This window comes from Alligator sinensis, unplaced genomic scaffold (genome assembly GCF_000455745.1).
Source record: "Alligator sinensis unplaced genomic scaffold, ASM45574v1 scaffold208_1, whole genome shotgun sequence".
NCBI classification, from domain to species: Eukaryota; Metazoa; Chordata; order Crocodylia; family Alligatoridae; genus Alligator; species Alligator sinensis.
This window is the reverse complement of record NW_005842815.1, coordinates 575,393-592,780: the sequence shown is the minus strand read 5'-3', so window position 1 is coordinate 592,780 and position 17,388 is coordinate 575,393. Positions and strand designations below refer to the sequence as shown.

The window sequence follows — 17,388 nt, the reverse complement described above, 5'->3', positions numbered from 1 at the left end:
GGGGGTCCTGCTCACTGCTACACACCCAGCTAGCCACTCATCCCCACAAACCCCCTCCTGCCAACAGCCACACATACTCCTGCACTCTCCCCCACACCTCACATACATACACATCCACACCCTTCCACAATATACAAGAGTAAGACTTCATTTTGAGTTGTTATGCATTCATTTACACATATACAGCACAAATCAGGACAAAACTATTTTAAAAAAAAATTATTACGGATGTTTGATTGATTGATTTATTTATTTATTTTTAGTATTAAATTTGGGCGGGGTTTAATTTTTTTTTTTCTGGTTCCAAGATGGCAAACCACCTTCCCAAAAGGAGTACTTTCAGGAGCAAGGGGAGGGACTTCTGGTGGCAAAGGTCAGAGGTTAGGGACAGGACTTCCAGTCCCAAGACGATGACCAGGGGGTAGAGCGCTAGTCCAGGCATGGGGTGACCATTGTGGCCCTCAGCAGCTCACCAAAACTTGTTAAGCTGCCCGCCAGCTGAAATAATTGCCCACCCCCATCCTACAGTGTCCCTTTTTGTATAAGGATCTGCAATGTCTGTAATAGTTTTTTAAAGAACGTTGCCTATTGACTTCCTTAAGATGCAGTGAGTTGTTCCCATACACGATGCATACTATATTTTCTTGAGATGAATAAGCTTTTGACAGGCCCATTCTACCCAAGAACTAGTGTTTTGATAGACCTGTGTGAAGCAGTAAGAATTCGCTTTGGATTCGGATTTGGCCAGTTTGGAGGGACAGTGATTCGATTCAGTAATTCAAATCACTGTCCTGATTTGATTCGGTGCTGACTCAGAGAGGTATGAAGGAAAAGATTGTGTTGTCAGTAGAGCAAACTGTGAAAGGCTATGCAGGATTGTATTATTTTATATTATAAAATATAATTTATTTATTATAATAAATATTATTATTATTATTATTATTATTATTCACTTCTAATAAGATTCTCACCTGGCACAATCCCCTCCTCAATTTTACTATGATTTTCAGATGACCTGTAGCCATTGAAGCATGAGGGAAGACCACCTCCCCCCATGGCAAAAACTTCATGCAAACGCTGCTGGTCAGCTTCATTGTAAAGATTCATAGCCAGTCAGGAGGCAACAACATTTTTCCTTTTGTCTCACCACGGTGCCTGCAAAGCCTTGCTAGGCTGATTTGTTCCAGATGGGAAGCTGCCTGTCTAATTTGGGCTTTGCCTTGACTTGGCTGATGCAAGCTCCTCCTGCATCAGCTCATCCAGAATTAATTTGTTGATAAAATTGATGGTACCCAGACTGGACTGTCTGCAGCTATGGAGGTCTGGCAAAGCCTGAAGGGAGAAAAGCACCAGGATGTCCGAGTGCTAGCCAGTACCATGTACAACTCTGGCTATGTTGGGAGAATCTATGCTTTCTGTTTTCCTCTGTTTCCCGCTTCAGGTATGGACATATTTTTACTTGTGCGTGCTGCATTTCTCACTCTCCTGAGTGAGTATCAGCAAAGGTCCTCCCAAGCCAAGTGACTCCCTATGCTAGTTGTGGGTAAGGCACACCAGTTTCTGTAATTTGTCACGCACAAACGAGTGATGTGACCAACTTTCCATCCAGCTGCATTTGATTCCTCAGCCCGAATGATTAGCTATCCATTTATACCTAGGTCAGCTGGTGAAACGCCTGGATGCTTATCTTGCTGGGGTCATCTGACTTCCTGCCCTTTTGGCAGGGGGCTGGACCCAATGATCTTGTGAGGTCCCATCCAGCCCTAATGTCTATGAAACCTGAAAGAGGAACTTTTGACACTAGTCCTGTGGAAGGCTCAAATTCATGCCTCTGGAACTGCAGCAGGAGCTTGGCTGTTGCATGTCCTTCTGGCAACATCTGCAGACTTCTTTATTTTTGAGGGTGTGAAATGTGAGCACAGGAAATTTAATGTCTTGAGACCTAGAAGACAGTTCTGCTGGTTCATGTGTGGGTGGAAGGGGAATCTGCTGTTATTTCAAGTGTAATGATTTCTGCATTATATTTCTCAAGTGATGTCAAGGTCACCTAGGATCTTCGATGGACTATCTTTTTAAATTGCTCAGTAAAAATTCAAGGCAGGACGGGGAAACAGGCTGGCAAGGGAGCCTTTGTGAACTTTGATTTACAGTTAATGAAACACCCTGTCCATAAGGACAGTTCCTACAACAGCCATAAAACTAGGCTTTTGGAAGTCTTCATTGCATTCCCTAGTTATCTCTGTGATAACATTTGCTCCATCCATTGCTGTGGAGGCTCAGTTATCACAATCATAATGCATTTAGGGGATTTTTAACATTTTGGAATATCTGAGTTTTCCCTGGTGTCCCATTCAGAGTGCCTTTCTAATAGCTTGGAATATCAACAGGATTACACTGGGTAATCAACTGCTTTGCTGGTCTGGTACTCTGAGAGTGATGAATGTGGGGAGTACTGTGGGAACATTCCTTAATTCAGGCTGCATGTGAAAAGAATGTTTTCTTTTGCTGTTGCTCAAGTCCAGAAATGTTAACTGTCTGTCTCTCGGTACAGCAGGATTCAAGAGGAAGAATAGACTAAGCTAAGGTAGCCTTGTAGTTCTAGTTTTTTTTAAAAATGTTTTGCCAATGTTATGACTATATATCTCAGCCTTGTATAAGATTCTCTTTCCTTGGTACGAGTGCCCTATTGTGCAGTTAACATTTTTTCAAATTGACCAAGTTGCCCATCCTGAGGATCTTATTAGCTCTATTAGCTTTTGTTCCCCGCCCCTTCCATCCACCCCTGCTCTCAAATACATACTTCAGCTAATGTTGGTAAGTCGTGTAACAACAAAAAGACTTTGAAAGGAATATTTTAGATAAAAAGTAAATGTACAAAAACTAGGAAACTCCTAAAGCTGGCAAAGAGCACTGTTTTCCCTTCAGGTGCCCTACAGGTTTGAATTCTACAATAGGTGCTTTGGGTAGGTGGAAGGCAGCCTGAAGTTGGAGCCCTACACTCTGGAGCAGGAGCCACCTGGCTGCAGCTTCCCCTTCCCTGGAATGGGGTAGCAGGAGGAGGAGGAGGAGCTGCCAGAGGTGGGGTGGGGGGTGGTTAAGCAGCACCTGGGCAGCAGCAGCAAGAGCAGCCCTGACAGGGAGCTGTGTGCACTGGACGGTGCTGTCTGTGAGCATGGTGCAGTCTACTGTGGGCAGGAATAGGTGCAGGAGTAAGTCCACAGCACCTGGTATGGTGCAGGAGTAAGCCCACAGCACCTGGTATGCTGTGGGCTTAGCCACAGGCCAGATATAAATTGATGGGTTGGATCTGACCTGCAGGCTGTATTTTGCCCACCTCTGTTCTACCCACTGTGTTGTAACATCAGAGTTTTTGATAAATTGCAATATAAATTCAGCTTAATGATTTTAAAGTAACATCCTGGTATAGTAAGGAACAATGCTATTGTACTCCAGGAAATAAAACACATAGGTACCTGCATCAACTTTGCCTTGATAGTTTTGTTGTAGTGCTAAATTAATGGCAAAGTTAGCTTTGTCTGCTGGATTGCAGATGGCTACCAAATAAAAGGATTGAAGCTGTAGCTGTCAATACACTAAATTCACCATGTACTTTTTCAGAGGAGATTGTCTTTGCATACAGTAGCATCCAGATCTGCTCATTTGATCATGAGGAGGAAGAATGGGAACTAAGGGGACCCTCTTTCTCTTTTCTTACCACAACAAAATAAAGATGATCCCCTTCTGCAGCCTAGGCTGTCCTTAATTCAGTTCAGGCACTGGACAGTACTGAAGTGCCATATCCTGTTACAGATTTATGAGTGAGCCATGGGAGCCACACTACTTCCTAAACCCTTGCCCTTTGAAAAGTTTCATTCTGGTTGCATTGCCCCTGTGACTGATGTCTGAAGTATGTAGAAACCCAAGGAAGACTTGAGAAAGCTGGCAAGGATTCAGATGTTAGTCTCTTACTGTGACTTCTGTACCACAGTATGTCAGATATGAGGGGCTCTGACTGTAAATGAAGTCTTTGGGACAATACAGCAGTAGATCAGATTTGGGATCTCACTTTTCTCTTTGCTTAATTCAGTGTTCCTGTGTGTCTCTCACCATGAGTTTTTTAACAGTCTTCCTCTGTTTGTTTAATAGCCTGTAATGTAGCTCTTTCAGCCCCCTATTTTGGCATAGAGTAGCAGTCATGAGGAGGAAAAAATGGTTTGTATTTTTCAGGCCACTATGCTGCTGAACGCCGCTTCTGTGATTCTGTGGGCTTTCCAACCAGAAGGCCTGTTGCTTAAATGGTGATTAAATTAACTGCAAATAAAACCCCCCCCCACAAAAACCTACTTTTCTCCAACAAGCCCCTGCCCTCCCTCCCAATCGTGCTGCTTCCCTTTAGATCAAGAATTGTTTACCCCATATCTCCTGCAGGCATGGAAAGGCAGAGCTTCATTGGTTTAGGAGAAACGTACTGATTTACACCAATTGAAGGTCTGGCCCATACTCATTATGTCTCTGGCTTTAAGTTTTGAGTGAAAGGCATCTGTGTGTGTGGGAAGGGTGACTGGGCTCCAAGGAGATGTACCCTCCAAGGAGATGTACCCTAACTTCACAGTTAGGGCAGCTAGGAGCTGGAACCAACTTCCAAGGGAGGTGGTGCTGGCCCCTACCCTGGGGATCTTTAAGAAGAGGCTGGATACTTACCTGGCTGGACTCATTTGAGTCCCGTTTTTTTTTTTAGGGGGGTTTTTTTTTTTTTGGGTGGTTCTCCCGCCCTGGCGGGGGGTCGGGCTAGAAGATCTATTAGGTCCCTTCCGACCCTGAAACTATGAAACTCCCCACCCCCCTTGTGACCCTTGAGAAAATGGGCAGGAGTTATTGAGCAGGCAAGTGTTGTGGAACAAAGGTAATTTAGCCTTTTCATCTGGAAAGCTTGGTAGTGACTGCTGACTTATGTCCTGTTTCATCAGCACAATACCACAGTTCTAAATGACAGGGTTGCACATTATCTGCCTGACACTGTAGATGCTGGGCCAGTGAGGCAAAAGTCATCTGTTTCTCATTGGACTCTGCCTTTGGAAATTTTTCATGCTTATTTGTAACATTATTCTCTCTTTCTCTTCGCTGGAATGCACATGTGGTCCTTATCCCCAAACTTCAGCTTTTTTCCTTCTTCTTTTTTTTGCTGGTTAGCGATTTGTGACATGAGAGCTGTTAGAGGCATTAGTACTTTTACTCCAAATAGAAATGTTCATGGTTTTTGGAAACATACAGGAGGAAAATGCCTCTTATGTCTGTTCTTGGCAGAAATGGAGCTGTTGCTGCTCTGAGTGTGCACTGACCTCTCTCTGAGCAATTTGCCTGCAAGATAAATGTTTTGTTCCCACTCTTTTTCTTACAGCTGTTTTTGAATTGTCAGATTTTTGCTGACTTGTTTTACAATTTCTTTCTGTGCTCTCCAAACTACTGCTGAGCCTTTTTCTTTTTCTTTGTAGTGTGTCAATATAAGCTATTTTGGCCCTCCCTCGCTAAGTAAAGATATTAAAAAAGCCAGAGCTTGAATTGATTCAATCTTTGCAGGTTAGTCTAGTCTGCCTAGATTGAACAGGCAAGCAAGTGAACAGATATTTATTCACCTTTGATTTTGGAAATGCAGCCACATGCCTGCAGTGGCTCAGGCCACAAGCTGGGGAGTGCTAGAGTGAGCCCTCCCTTCCCTTCCACAGTGGCTGAGGGAAGCAGAGCTGGGGGTGGGGGCATGTGGCCAAACCCTGGCAGGCCTGAGGATGATTACGGGGTGGGTTTTAAAACCTCACCCTGGCCTGCAGGGAACCCAGCCATGATGTGTTTGGAGGGGGAGGGAGAAAGCAGCCCTCATCAGGCTTGGGCGGAAGGAAGGAAAGTGGCCAGACCCTGACCAGATGCAGCCCAGCATGGCCCCCTAAGGCAAGGGGGGCAGGGAAGGGAACTATTTCCCCCCTCCCTCCCTTCTTCCCTGGGACCTCAGCCGGGTTCTGCCTGGCCAGGGCACAGCAGCTTCTGTCAGGGTCCCTCTCCCCTCACGGGTCCAGGAGCAGGGGCATTGCAAGACATTGGCTGGCATGGCTTCCTAAGAATAAGGGGGCAGGGAGGGGGCTTATTCTCCCCTCCATCGCCTCTCCCCTCCAGGGGATCCTGGTCAGGACTGCTAGCCCCAGCTGCCACCTCTGCCATTCACCCCTGGGCAAGCAAACCCTGGCTGAGGTCCCTCAGGGAGAGAGAGGATGGAGGAAAAATAAATCCACTCCCTGCCCACTCTGCCTCAGGGTGGGACATACCCCCACAACTGCTCTAGCTAGAGAGCAGAGGGGCAGAGCCAGCCCTGCTCTCCGGACCAGAGAGCACAGGCCAGGCCAGGTTGAAAAGCATGCTGGAGGACTCTGGTTTAACGTAAACGAGGGTGGGGTCTGGGAAAGAAGTTCCATAAACCGGTTTGACCTCAGTCAGTTAAGTCTGATGCTCAATCCAGCCAGGTTTATCTTAAACCAGTTTTGGCCATTTTGGAACTCCTATGTGTAATTTCTTTCCCGTCCTGCCCCTTCCTACCTCCTGCCCCCGCCCTCTTCCACTTGCAGAGTATCTTTATGGTGCAGGCCTATTCTGAATTGTGTATGCCCCTTTCTGCCCCTACGCCAGATTTGCCAGCTGCACGCAGCTATATTGGAAATTGACTATCGGCATTGGCCCCCAAAATCTGTCAGTGCACCCCTATTACAAAGTTATAGGTGAAATCAGGTTACAATCTATTAATTGTTATACTGAATATTTATAAGGCCAGAAGGGACCTTGGAAGATCACCAGGACCAGCCCCCCACACCAAGCAGGAAAGATAACTGGGGGTCAGGTAGCGACCATCCAGTCTCCTCTTGAAGATTTCCAGGGTAGGTGATTGCACCACCTCTGGAGGGAGCTTATTCCACAGTCTGGACACCCTGACTGTGAAGAAGTTTTTTCTAACGTTGAGCCTGAATCGGTTTTCCAGGAGTTTGTGGCCATTACTCCTAGTCTTGCCCTTGGGTGCCCTTGTGAACAGTTGCTCACCAAGCCCTTGATATACTCCCCTATTGTAGCAGTAAGCTACTAACAGGTCCCTCTGAGTTGCAGATCCCTCAGTCTTTCCTCGTATGGCTTGCTGTGTAAGACTGATCATATGGGTGGCTCTTCTTTGGACTCTCTCAAGCTTGTCCATGTCCATGTTAAAGTGTGGTGCCCAGACCTGGACACAGTACTCCAGCTGCAGTCTCACCAGTGCTGAGTAGAGCAGAAGAATCCCATCCTTGGTTTTGCTGGAGATGCATCAATTGATGCCTGCCACAATATTATTTGCCCTACTGGCTACAGCATCGCACTGCTGGCTCATATTCATACTGTGGTCTATTATTACCCCCAGGTCCCTTTCATTCATGGTGCTAGTCAGTTTGGTGCAACAGCACTTCCCCTACTAGTGACCTAAGCTTGCTGAAATTTGCATTTTCGAAGTCTAAGACTTCAATCCTGCTATCAGATTTGTCTACCATCCATTGGACAGTGAACATGATGGTTTCATGGTTACTGTCGCCCAGACTTCCCTCTATGTTTAAGATGGTCACCAGGTCGTCTCTTTTGGCCAGGACCAAGTCTACCAGAGCATCACCTCTGGTTAGTCCGTGTACCTCCTGAGTCAGGAAAAGCTCCTTGACACACAGGTCAGGAAGGATCATGACCAATCCAACTTGGCCAAGTGTTCCTCCCAGGATGATACTTCCTACCTACTGTACAATGCTGGCAAATCCAGGCTGGTGCAAAAGTTCTGTAAAACTTGCAGATCAGTCCCTGAAGAGTTCCCCTGTATGGCATCATTGTCAGGCACAGACTTGTCGTAGCAGAGAAAGAATGATGCTGTGTGCATGGCTTAATATAAAGAACATGTCCAAAACACCATGTAATTCCTAGCTTTCTGTCTTCCCAGCATGCCACTGGAGCAACATGCTACTAGACGCCTGCTATGCCTGAGATGCCAAAGACCAGAGTAGATAAGCATACAGGAACCTTATTCCCCCCTTTGAGCTGTCAAGCGGAATCAGGCTGCACCTGGAAATAGGGCCATTCGCATTCAGGAAGATGAGACCCAATGCTAACTAAGAAAGGAGAGGGAATCTCCAAGCAGTGAAGGCACCACTGCTTTGTCATACCCACTATGGCAGTGAGGAAAAGGGGCGCCTGCTTATGGCTGCCGGTTGTGTGTCGAGCTTTAGAATATCCTGAAGCCTCCAGCTGGCTTAGAAGCTGTCATTTTTTCCTACAGCTCTGATTGCCTTTGAACTGAATGGCTAAGTACAAAATAGCAAGTACCTTCCAATGAGGGACCCCTAACTCCCATATGTACTTTTACCCCAAGGCGAAATCATCTAGGCTGCCTTGCTGCCAGGAGGTCACTACAGTGTGGGGAGACGTACTAGGGATGTAAATATTGCTTAAAAATTATCCATTTAACCTCCTCTAATTTATATTTGTTAAACTCATTAACATATATGTAGTCCCGGCTAAAACCCTGGCTAGTGCCTGCCCCTCCCTGCTGTGGGGAAGGGGCTGCAGCTGCTTCTTGAAGCAGGGTATGGGGCCATGGACAGACCTGCTAGGATACAGCTGCTGCTGGGAGCTGCTCCCAAGAATCTTTGACTGGAGGGTGGGGAGAAGGTAGTGGCAAGCCCAGCCAGACAACACAACAACATAACCAGAGATGTGGGTTTTCTGGAAAACTTTAAATTGGAATCTTTGAATTGAATTTTGAGTTGAAAATTTTCCAATGCCCTAAATAAAGCGTGATCTGATTTAGCATGTTTATTTGACTTTTTAAGTTTTGTTTACTAAATAAGTACCCCCGTGTTAATTTTATGTCCCAATAGCCACAAGTATTTGAACTGAAATATTGGTTAGGAAAAAAATTAAATACAGCACGCTCTAATGTGGCTTAAGTGTTATATTCAAACACATTCAAAGCTTTATGTGGAAAGAGATTTATTTTTATTGGACTACTTGTTTAAAATGTAAAGACAATACACAATAGCATGTACTTCGCTCACATTGCTTGTTCAAATTTAAGAAAAAAACCAAAAGGCACTGAAACTGACACGCTAATTTTAGCACACCCAAAGAACAGTGCATGATATGCCATGGTTGTCCACCCATCTACTTCAACAGAGTTTAACTCTCTTCCACTGAGGTCCTTGCGGCACCTTCAGTTTCACTGTCACTATCTGTAGAATCACTTGCACTACACATAGTGCCATTTCAGAATCAGATTGAGGCAAATCTGATTCAGAACTACTTGAACCACATTCTCTTTTGCTAAAGGATGCTTTTACCAATGAATCTATGGGCAAAGACAATGTATCATCGCATTGCTGCTTCTTGACTAATTTTGCTTCTGGAAAATCAGTCAGAAGCACAAGATTTTGAGAAATAGAAACAAGCTTCGCAGTGCATTCATTTGCTAGTCTATTCCTCTTTTTTTGTCATGACTGAGCTGAAAGCCTTCCAGCAAGAAGCTGCTGTTGGTGGAATGCTTAGGATCCTTCAAGCAATCCTGGACAACAGTTGGGTGTTACAGTATCCCTTCCACCATGGGAGAGGAGCATTCTATGCTGATGTCTGCTCCAAAGTTTTGTTTTTTTCTTTTGTGTGGCCTTCGGCAATGTCTGTCATCACGGCTATTTCGTCAATGTTGGGGACATTCTTAGCTACTTCCATAATTGTATCGAGAGCAGTAGATAATTCATCTTCTGATAAATGTTGTCCTCTGTGTTGAGGATCCAAAAGGTTTGCTGCCAGATGAACTGGTTGAGAGCAAAACTCGGATCTCTTAGTAAACATTTGTTTTACTACTAGTTCTTTTTGGGTAGAGGTGAAGACAGCAAAAGCTCAATTAGATTTTCATTCAGTTGTCTGAATATCTCTGGAATATTTGAAAGGCTTGGTGCATCTCCTTCAAGTTTCTTGATAGCCACTGAAACTGGTAGTAGCAAATTGAATGCTCCTTGAACTCTAACCCAGAACACATGGCTGTTGAGAATCTGCTTCCAGATATTCATGGGAATAATCTGGGATACTGCGTCATCTATTGAAGCACACTGCAAACAGTTCTTTGTGTGCAGCAATCTATGTAAACACTTTGTAGCCGAGCCCCATCTAGTTTCTCGTGGCAATAAAAGTGCACCTTCCTTCCCCTGCTTCTCTTTCTGTAATTTCTTCAAAGTCTGATTAGCAACATGATGGTTGTTGAATACCTTCACAGTCGCTTTGCAGTTTTCCAATATTGCCTTCACTGTATTCACACTATGTCCTTTGCCAGAAGATTCAACCCATGAGCAAGACAGACAATACTATTAAATGAGGATACTTTGCCTTTAACATTTGCCATGCAGCTTTCATGTTACTCGCATTATCAGTCACAGGGGCTTGTACCCTAGAGGGACCTGCTCTCTCAATCTTGATTGCTGACAAGGGTGGGGGGTGGGAGGTCCCCAGTGGCCGATTGCTGACCCCAGAAGTGCCAGTGGTACTTCTCTTGAGGTGGGGTGAGGCTTCAGTCTCAGGGTGGGTATCAGCTAGTGCTTCTCTCAGCACCCCCCACTCCCTGGCTGCTGAGGGCCAATGTTGTGGGGGGGGAATGCCCCCCATGCTCTCCTCTTGATCTTACGCAAGCACTTCAGACTTCTCCAACTCAAGAAAAGAAATGAGACACTGCTCTGTGTGTTTGCTGAACTGAAAGTGAAACACAAGTTAGTCACAGTTTTAGTTTTGGTTTTGCTTTCACTTGACGTCTGAGATGCACTAAGAATTTTAGCTTTGGTTTTGATTTGACCTGCACAGCCAACTAAGTGAATTCATAACTTGATTTTTGGTTTGGATTATTATGTGAGAGAATTTATCCTCCTGTTTACAAATCAATAAAACATGTATGTACTCTCTCTCTCATTTCCTAGGACTAATCACCTGAAAAACATTCATTACAACTTTGAAACTGCCAAGTTTGCCTAATACAGAGTATTCATAAAGTCCTTGTGCACTTTTAAAAACTTAAATAACTTGGGTTGTAGGTATGATAGGAACAGTCTGTAAACAGCATTTAAAAGCATATTTATTAAAGTTTAAGGACATCTAGTGTAGACAATGCTACACTTCATAAGTAATAATGAATTTATTCTTAAATAAGATGGAGCTCTGTGCCACTACTCTCTGAATGCACGACAATTCCTAAATGGCGTTTTCCCAGAGAAGTGGATAGGCAGAGGTGGACCAATTGCTTGGCCACCTTGTTCACCTGACCTGTTGCTGTTTTTATGGGGACATGTTAAAAGTGTAGTTTACTTGTCAAAGTCAAGTTCTTTGGTGGAACTTAGGGCTAGGATCACCACTGCAGTTAGTGCAGTAACTCAAGAGCAACTGGGAAACGTTTTCAAGGAGTTGGAAGATCGGAATGAGCGCTGTATCGTGATGGGTGGTGGTTATGTTGAAGTCTAGCTTTGTGTACTCTAGTTGTCCTAAAACTTTAATAAATTTGCTTTTATATGCTGTTTGCATATTGTTTCTATCATGCCTGCAGCCTAAGTTATTAAAGTTTTTAAAAGTGCACAAGGACTTTATGAAGACCCTTTATGGTATTGGTATCCATTTATTGTTGCTAATGAATGTTGTGAAACAATGACTTTTTAGAAATAGAAAATTTCCCATGGAAAAATAGAGCATTTGAAAATTTTCCACCCCAGGTCTCTGAGCAAAACCCATGTGAAGCCTAAGCAGCAGCAGCAGGAGAGGGGCTTTCCCAGCCTGCTGCAGCTGCTGGCAGGCTGTGCATAAAGGAATAGGTAACTTAACAGGCTACTTAAACTATAACCTTTTATCTCCCTCCTTCCTTCCAGGTGGCTCCTCTGCACCTGTGAAGGGCAGCTAATTGCTTAACTGATGAGTCATTAGGCCACTGTTGTGTACTAGTAGGTGTGCAGGCATGATTTGCAGGATAAATCCAAAGGTTTCAAATAGGAATACATGGTCTTAAAATGTTCTGACCTTTTTTGGTCTCTGAGTTTTTTTGTAGCAGAAGAATTGCTCTGTTATTTGTCCGTAGTTCAAAAAGGAGTGAAAACTAAGACCTGGCATTTTCCAAGTGATGCTTTCAGACTATTGAGGGGTGCCTTGAATCTGAAATGGTTAAGAACCATAGCCTAGATTGTCCCCCACCTTGAATGTGCAGTTGTATTGTTAGCTTCTTGCTCGGGCAGCCTGTGCATTATGCAGACATAAAGGAAGGGGAAATCCCTGCCGTCGGGCATCTGTGATCCAAACTTGGAAAGGATTGCTTCTTATCAGTGTAAGGATAGCCTTCCCGTTGGTATCAAGTTGACACCACTCTAGTTCAAGCAGCTGTTCTTAACTTCTGGTTATATAGGCCTCTGCTTCTCTGCTTGTCCAGGATCATGTAGTCTTCCAGGCTAAGGACAGACATTACACAAACCAGTTTAAGTGATCAGAAACTGGTTTAAACCTGTAACAGAACATAAGTTCAGTGCATATAAACCAATTTCAAAATGGCTGAAACTGGTTTCAGATGAACCTAGTTGACTGTAGTATTAGACTTAACTAATTGAGCTCAAACAGGTTTATGCAGCTTCTGTCCCAGACCCCTTCCTGGTTCCTGGTTATCTAAACCAGAGTCCTCCAGCATCCTGGAATGCTCTCTGGGCTGGGTTTTCTGCTAAGCAGGGGCCTGGCCAGACAGCAGCCCTGGAAGGGAGCTGAGATGAGATTTATTTCCCCCTCCTCTTCCATCCCTGTCCCACCAGCACCAACCTACATTTCTCCTCTGGCTGCTCCAGCAATGGGGGGAGGGGGGGCCCTGGGAGTAGCCTGGATTTAATTGGCCAGGGAGGGGTTTAATTCCCCATTCCATGTCCCACCAGCACAGACTTGAGATGGGGTCCATGTGATGCTCCCTGCTTGCTACTGCAGCAGTGGGGGCATGGCCTGGCTGGCCACCATGGCCCTTGAGGCAGAAGGGGTGGCGGGGGATGGTTTATTCCCCCCTCTACCCCCACTGCTCCCAGGAGACCACAGTTGGAGTCTGTCCACCCCAATCATCACCGCTGCCAATCACTCTGTTCGTGAGGCCAGCAGCAAAATTAAGCCTCCTCCCTGCCCCCCTGCCAGCCTGGCTCTGGCCAAGCACCCGCCTGACTCCTGGAGCGCTGAGGAATTAGGTCCCTGATGGGACAGCAGTCCCTGTCATGGTGTCCCTCCATGCCCCAGTGCCACTGTGCTGTCCATGGCAGCTCTGATTCCTGCTCCCCTCCCGCCCAGTGTCCAGTGGAGTGGGGGGGCTTATCCTGGCACTTGCCCCATGCACAAAGTAGGTGGCAGCGGTCCCCCGGGGGTTGAAGGGGAAATAACCCCCCTCCCTGAATAACCTCCCTCTGCCTCAGGGGCCATGCCAGTCAGTTTCTGGTCATGTCCCCACTGCTGCAGGAGTCCCAGGTGGACCCTGGCTCTGGTCCCTGCCGGTGGGATAGAGTGGGGGGAAATGCAGCAGAGGGCGCACTCTACTGCCCCCTGGCGCCTGGTCTGAGCGACTGCAGGCATGTACCTGCATTTCCTCAGGCTGGAGGGAATGACTGTGTATTTGCAAATTGGTTCAACCTAAGCAGGTTAGACTAACTTGCAAAGATTGAATCAATTTAGCCTCTGGCTTTTTGAATGTCCGTCCCTAGCTGTAAGGTTTATTTCTTAAAGCTCATCTCTGAAACTGCCTTCAATTCTAGAAAACCTATAGCAGTGGTTCTCACCCTCGTTAGACTCAAGGCACCTGTCAAAAAATGTCAGCTCTTAGCTTTCACTCACTTTTTGACCATGGAAAAATACTAGAGCAGTTGTGTTGTGAAAAACTAAGAAACTACAACAGAAAGCTAATACAACCAAGTGGTGGAACAACATCACCTGAGAAAAGTCTACTTCAGGAATCCTATGCAAGTGAACAAATTAATATGTTAAACAGCACACAGCGTAGACTAGCATCTATCTTGTTTTACAACAAGTTGGAATGTTTTTGACGATATGAATTCCTATTTGAAAGCTCTAGGCTTATCTTGTGAACTGTGTGGATCTGTAAAAGGATCTTATCATTGTCTTCAAATAGTAACGTCTCAGAGGAATGTCTCTAGTGTGCCCTGTTTGCAGCCTCCTTGGGCCCAAAAGCCCCTCAGATTTAAGCTGAGGTAACTGCAGAGCAGCTTTCTGTGTAACTGAAACCGATACTGTATTGTCCTTTTGGCTGTTCTGGCAGGCCACGCTTTACCCTATGAGATACTGTGTGGCCTCTGTGCTGGCTGTTGACTAAATCCCCCTTCTTTCTTCCCTTACACAAAATAACAATTGTTTTTCACCATCCCAGTGGTCCAAGATTATAAAGCAACACAGTAACTTTATTCAAGGAGAAACTTCTTCAGTCCCCTGAGGGCTCAGTGGCTACGCTGTTGCAAAATAATATTTTGACTGGCAATGCAGTCTTCCTATGGGAAGCTCTTAATTCTCCCTGAAGTGACAGAGAACTTGGGGACAAATGATGCCTCTGTCAGCTGAGATGCTAGTGTTGGGCATTCTCTCAAGGGCAAACTCACCCCAGTAAGTTGCTGCTTGCTGGTAAGATGACCACAGTATATTGCAGATTCTAAAAGAGGAAAGATCTGAGAGCTTTAGTACTGAGCAATACCCACTTTGGAAAAAACAGGCAGTCACAGGAAAATATGTTATAATGAGTTGCTCTGTGGGGCTGTAGGACGACAGACATGCCCTTCCCCTCTGCCTGTTATCTGTCTTTTTGTGTGGCCTACATGGCATAGTTCTAGTCTGCAGAATCTTGTGCGTTCACTTTCTTTAAAGGGTTATTTCTGGGCTCAAATTCTCAAACAAGTATAGCTGCAAGAATGCTTGTCTGAGTGTGCAGAGAAACTGAAGCAAAAGTTTTGATCTCCAAAATCTGAGATCTAAAAAACCTCTGATCCCCAGCTTCTATTAAGTAGTCCCAAACAAAGCTGCTGTTCATTCTTGCTTGCTGCTGACTATTGTTTGCAGATGGCATGAGGTAGGTTCAAGTCTAAAGTTTATCTTGCTGGGATCCTGTAACCCCAGCTGACTTCTTGCCCCTGGGGCAGGGGGCTGGACTCGATGATCTTCTGAGGTCCCTTTCAGCCCTAATGTCTATGAAATCTATAAATTGGGGAACAGATCAACTCCTGAGAGGAAGATGATCTATGAGATGTTTCCTATCACTTGAATTGGGATAAAGAATACAATGGCAGTCTGGTTAAGATGTCTTCTCTACAAATTCAGAGGTACAGGTTTGAGCCATGGTTCACCCTTGTGCTGAGGGAGCACAAGTTCACTGAGCAGTTAATGGGTATCTGGTCATTTGGGCTTGGCAGTTACCTCCTACTGAATGCAATGCTGACCAGATTGCTCTCTTGTGGGCTGTTGGCTACAGGAACTCTATGTGCCTTAGACAAAAACTAGTCTGAGCTGCTAGGCTTGGGGCTAATCTCTGACCTTCTAGATTTGATGCATAAGTCCTCTTGCATGAAATGAAATGGCAGGGGTGGGCAATTATTTTGGCTGAAGGGAGACTTGATGAGCTGTTGAAGACTGCAGACACTCTCTCCCTGCACCGCCTCCTCCACCCTGAATGCCCAGCTATGCATCTGGGTTGGGCAGGAGCTGCCCCAGTTGCACCCACGTGACCCAAAGCAGCATTTGGAAAACAGTGTGGCACTGGCCTGGCCTAACTGTGTGCTTAGGACTTGGGGTAGGAGAGAGGGTGCAGGAAGAAAGGGGCTGAGAGCTACAGGTTATCCAGGCCCCACCAGCCTGGTTCTGTGCTGTATTTCTCCCCTTCTCCCTGCTTCCCCTCCCCTGCCCCAAGTCGCTGGCATGCGGACAGGCTGGACTAGGACAGTACTGCACTGTGTTCCTATGCACCGCTTCAAGCCATGTGGGCACAGCTGGCATGGCTCCTGCCCCACCCGGCCGCATGTCAGGGACTTGGAGTCAGGCAGGAGCCATGCCAGGGCTGGGCAGGAGCTGTGTCAGCCACTCCAGCTGAGCCCACATGGCATGGCCTGAAGCAGCATAAGGGAACACAGTGTGGCACCATGTTAGTGGTGCCCACACCCCTACCAAGGGCCAGCCCAGCCTGACAGGGTCTGCATAATCCGCAGCTCCTGGCCCTCTTCCCCCTGCACACTCTCTCCCGCCAGCAGGAAAAACCATACCTGAGCTTCAACTCCAGCGGCGTTTGATCAGGAAATCATGAGTTGGAGTTATTTTGACTTGGAAATCCTAAGTCTTGCGATGTTTTTGTGACAGTTGGTATTACTGCAACAGCAGTAGTGCACAGGTTCCCTCTACAGCGCCTGCTGCTGGCTAGCAGGGGACATCTGCGAAGGGATTGGGTGGGGAAACACAGGCAGGGAGCAAGTGCTGAAAGGAGGAACCTGTGCTCTCTTGTTGAGACTTGACTTCCCCACACAACTGTGGGACAGGAGCAGCTCTGGGGCTCCCTCTGCACTTAGATCAGCTAGGGGCAGTGGTGGAAGGGGGCATGTCAGCATGCTCCCCTTCCCCTGGATCTGCCCCTGGTGACCTGGTTTGGATAAAGCTCTGATTGGACAAAATGTGCAATGGGAGGGAATGTCTTTCCATAAAGGATTACACGCCTGCACTACAGTGCCTTTCAGCAGGGAAGTTCTTCCTTGTAAGCTTCATGGGAGAAGAAAACGTAATAATCCTGATTCTGGCCGAGGCGATTTCATAGATTTCATATTTCATAGACATTAGGGCTGGAAGGGACCTCGGAAGATCATCGAGTCCAGCCCCCTGCCCAAAGGGCAGGAAGTCAGCCGGGTTCATAGGATCCCAGCAAGATGAGCATCCAGTTTGCTCTTGAAGGTGTTCAATGTGGGCGCTTGAACCACCTCCGGTGGCAGGCTGTTCCAGACCTTGGGGGGGCTCGGACAGTAAAGAAATTCTTCCTTATGTCCAGCCTGAAACGCTCTTGTACTAGTTTGTGACCATTCGACATAGTCGTCATCCCTTGGGGCGCTCTGGTGAACAAACGTTCCCCCAGATACTGGTGGTCACCCCTGATAAACTTATAGGTGGCCATCAGATCACCCCTGAGCCTGCGCTTTTCCAGGCTAAAGAGCCCCAGGGCTCTCAGCCTGTCATCGTAGGGTCTGCTTCCCTGACCTCTGATCGTGCGCGTGGCTCTTCTCTGGACTCTCTCAAGCTTCTCCACATCCTTTTTGAATTGTGGAGCCCAAAACTGGA

At 46.3% G+C, this 17,388-nt stretch overlaps 1 protein-coding gene across 3 annotated transcripts in view; it reads left to right on the top strand.

Moving 5' to 3' along the window:
- The first annotated feature begins 1,355 nt into the window (after positions 1-1,355).
- The window catches only part of LOC102384892 (septin-11), a 161,403-nt gene continuing 145,370 nt past the window's right edge, over positions 1,356-17,388 (top strand). For all 3 annotated transcript variants that reach the window (XM_025191421.1, XM_014525509.2, XM_025191422.1), the window contains exon 1: positions 1,356-1,441. In XM_025191421.1, the coding sequence (XP_025047206.1) occupies positions 1,394-1,441 (48 nt within the window). In that variant the 5' untranslated portion in view covers positions 1,356-1,393. The remainder of the gene's footprint in view (positions 1,442-17,388) is intronic.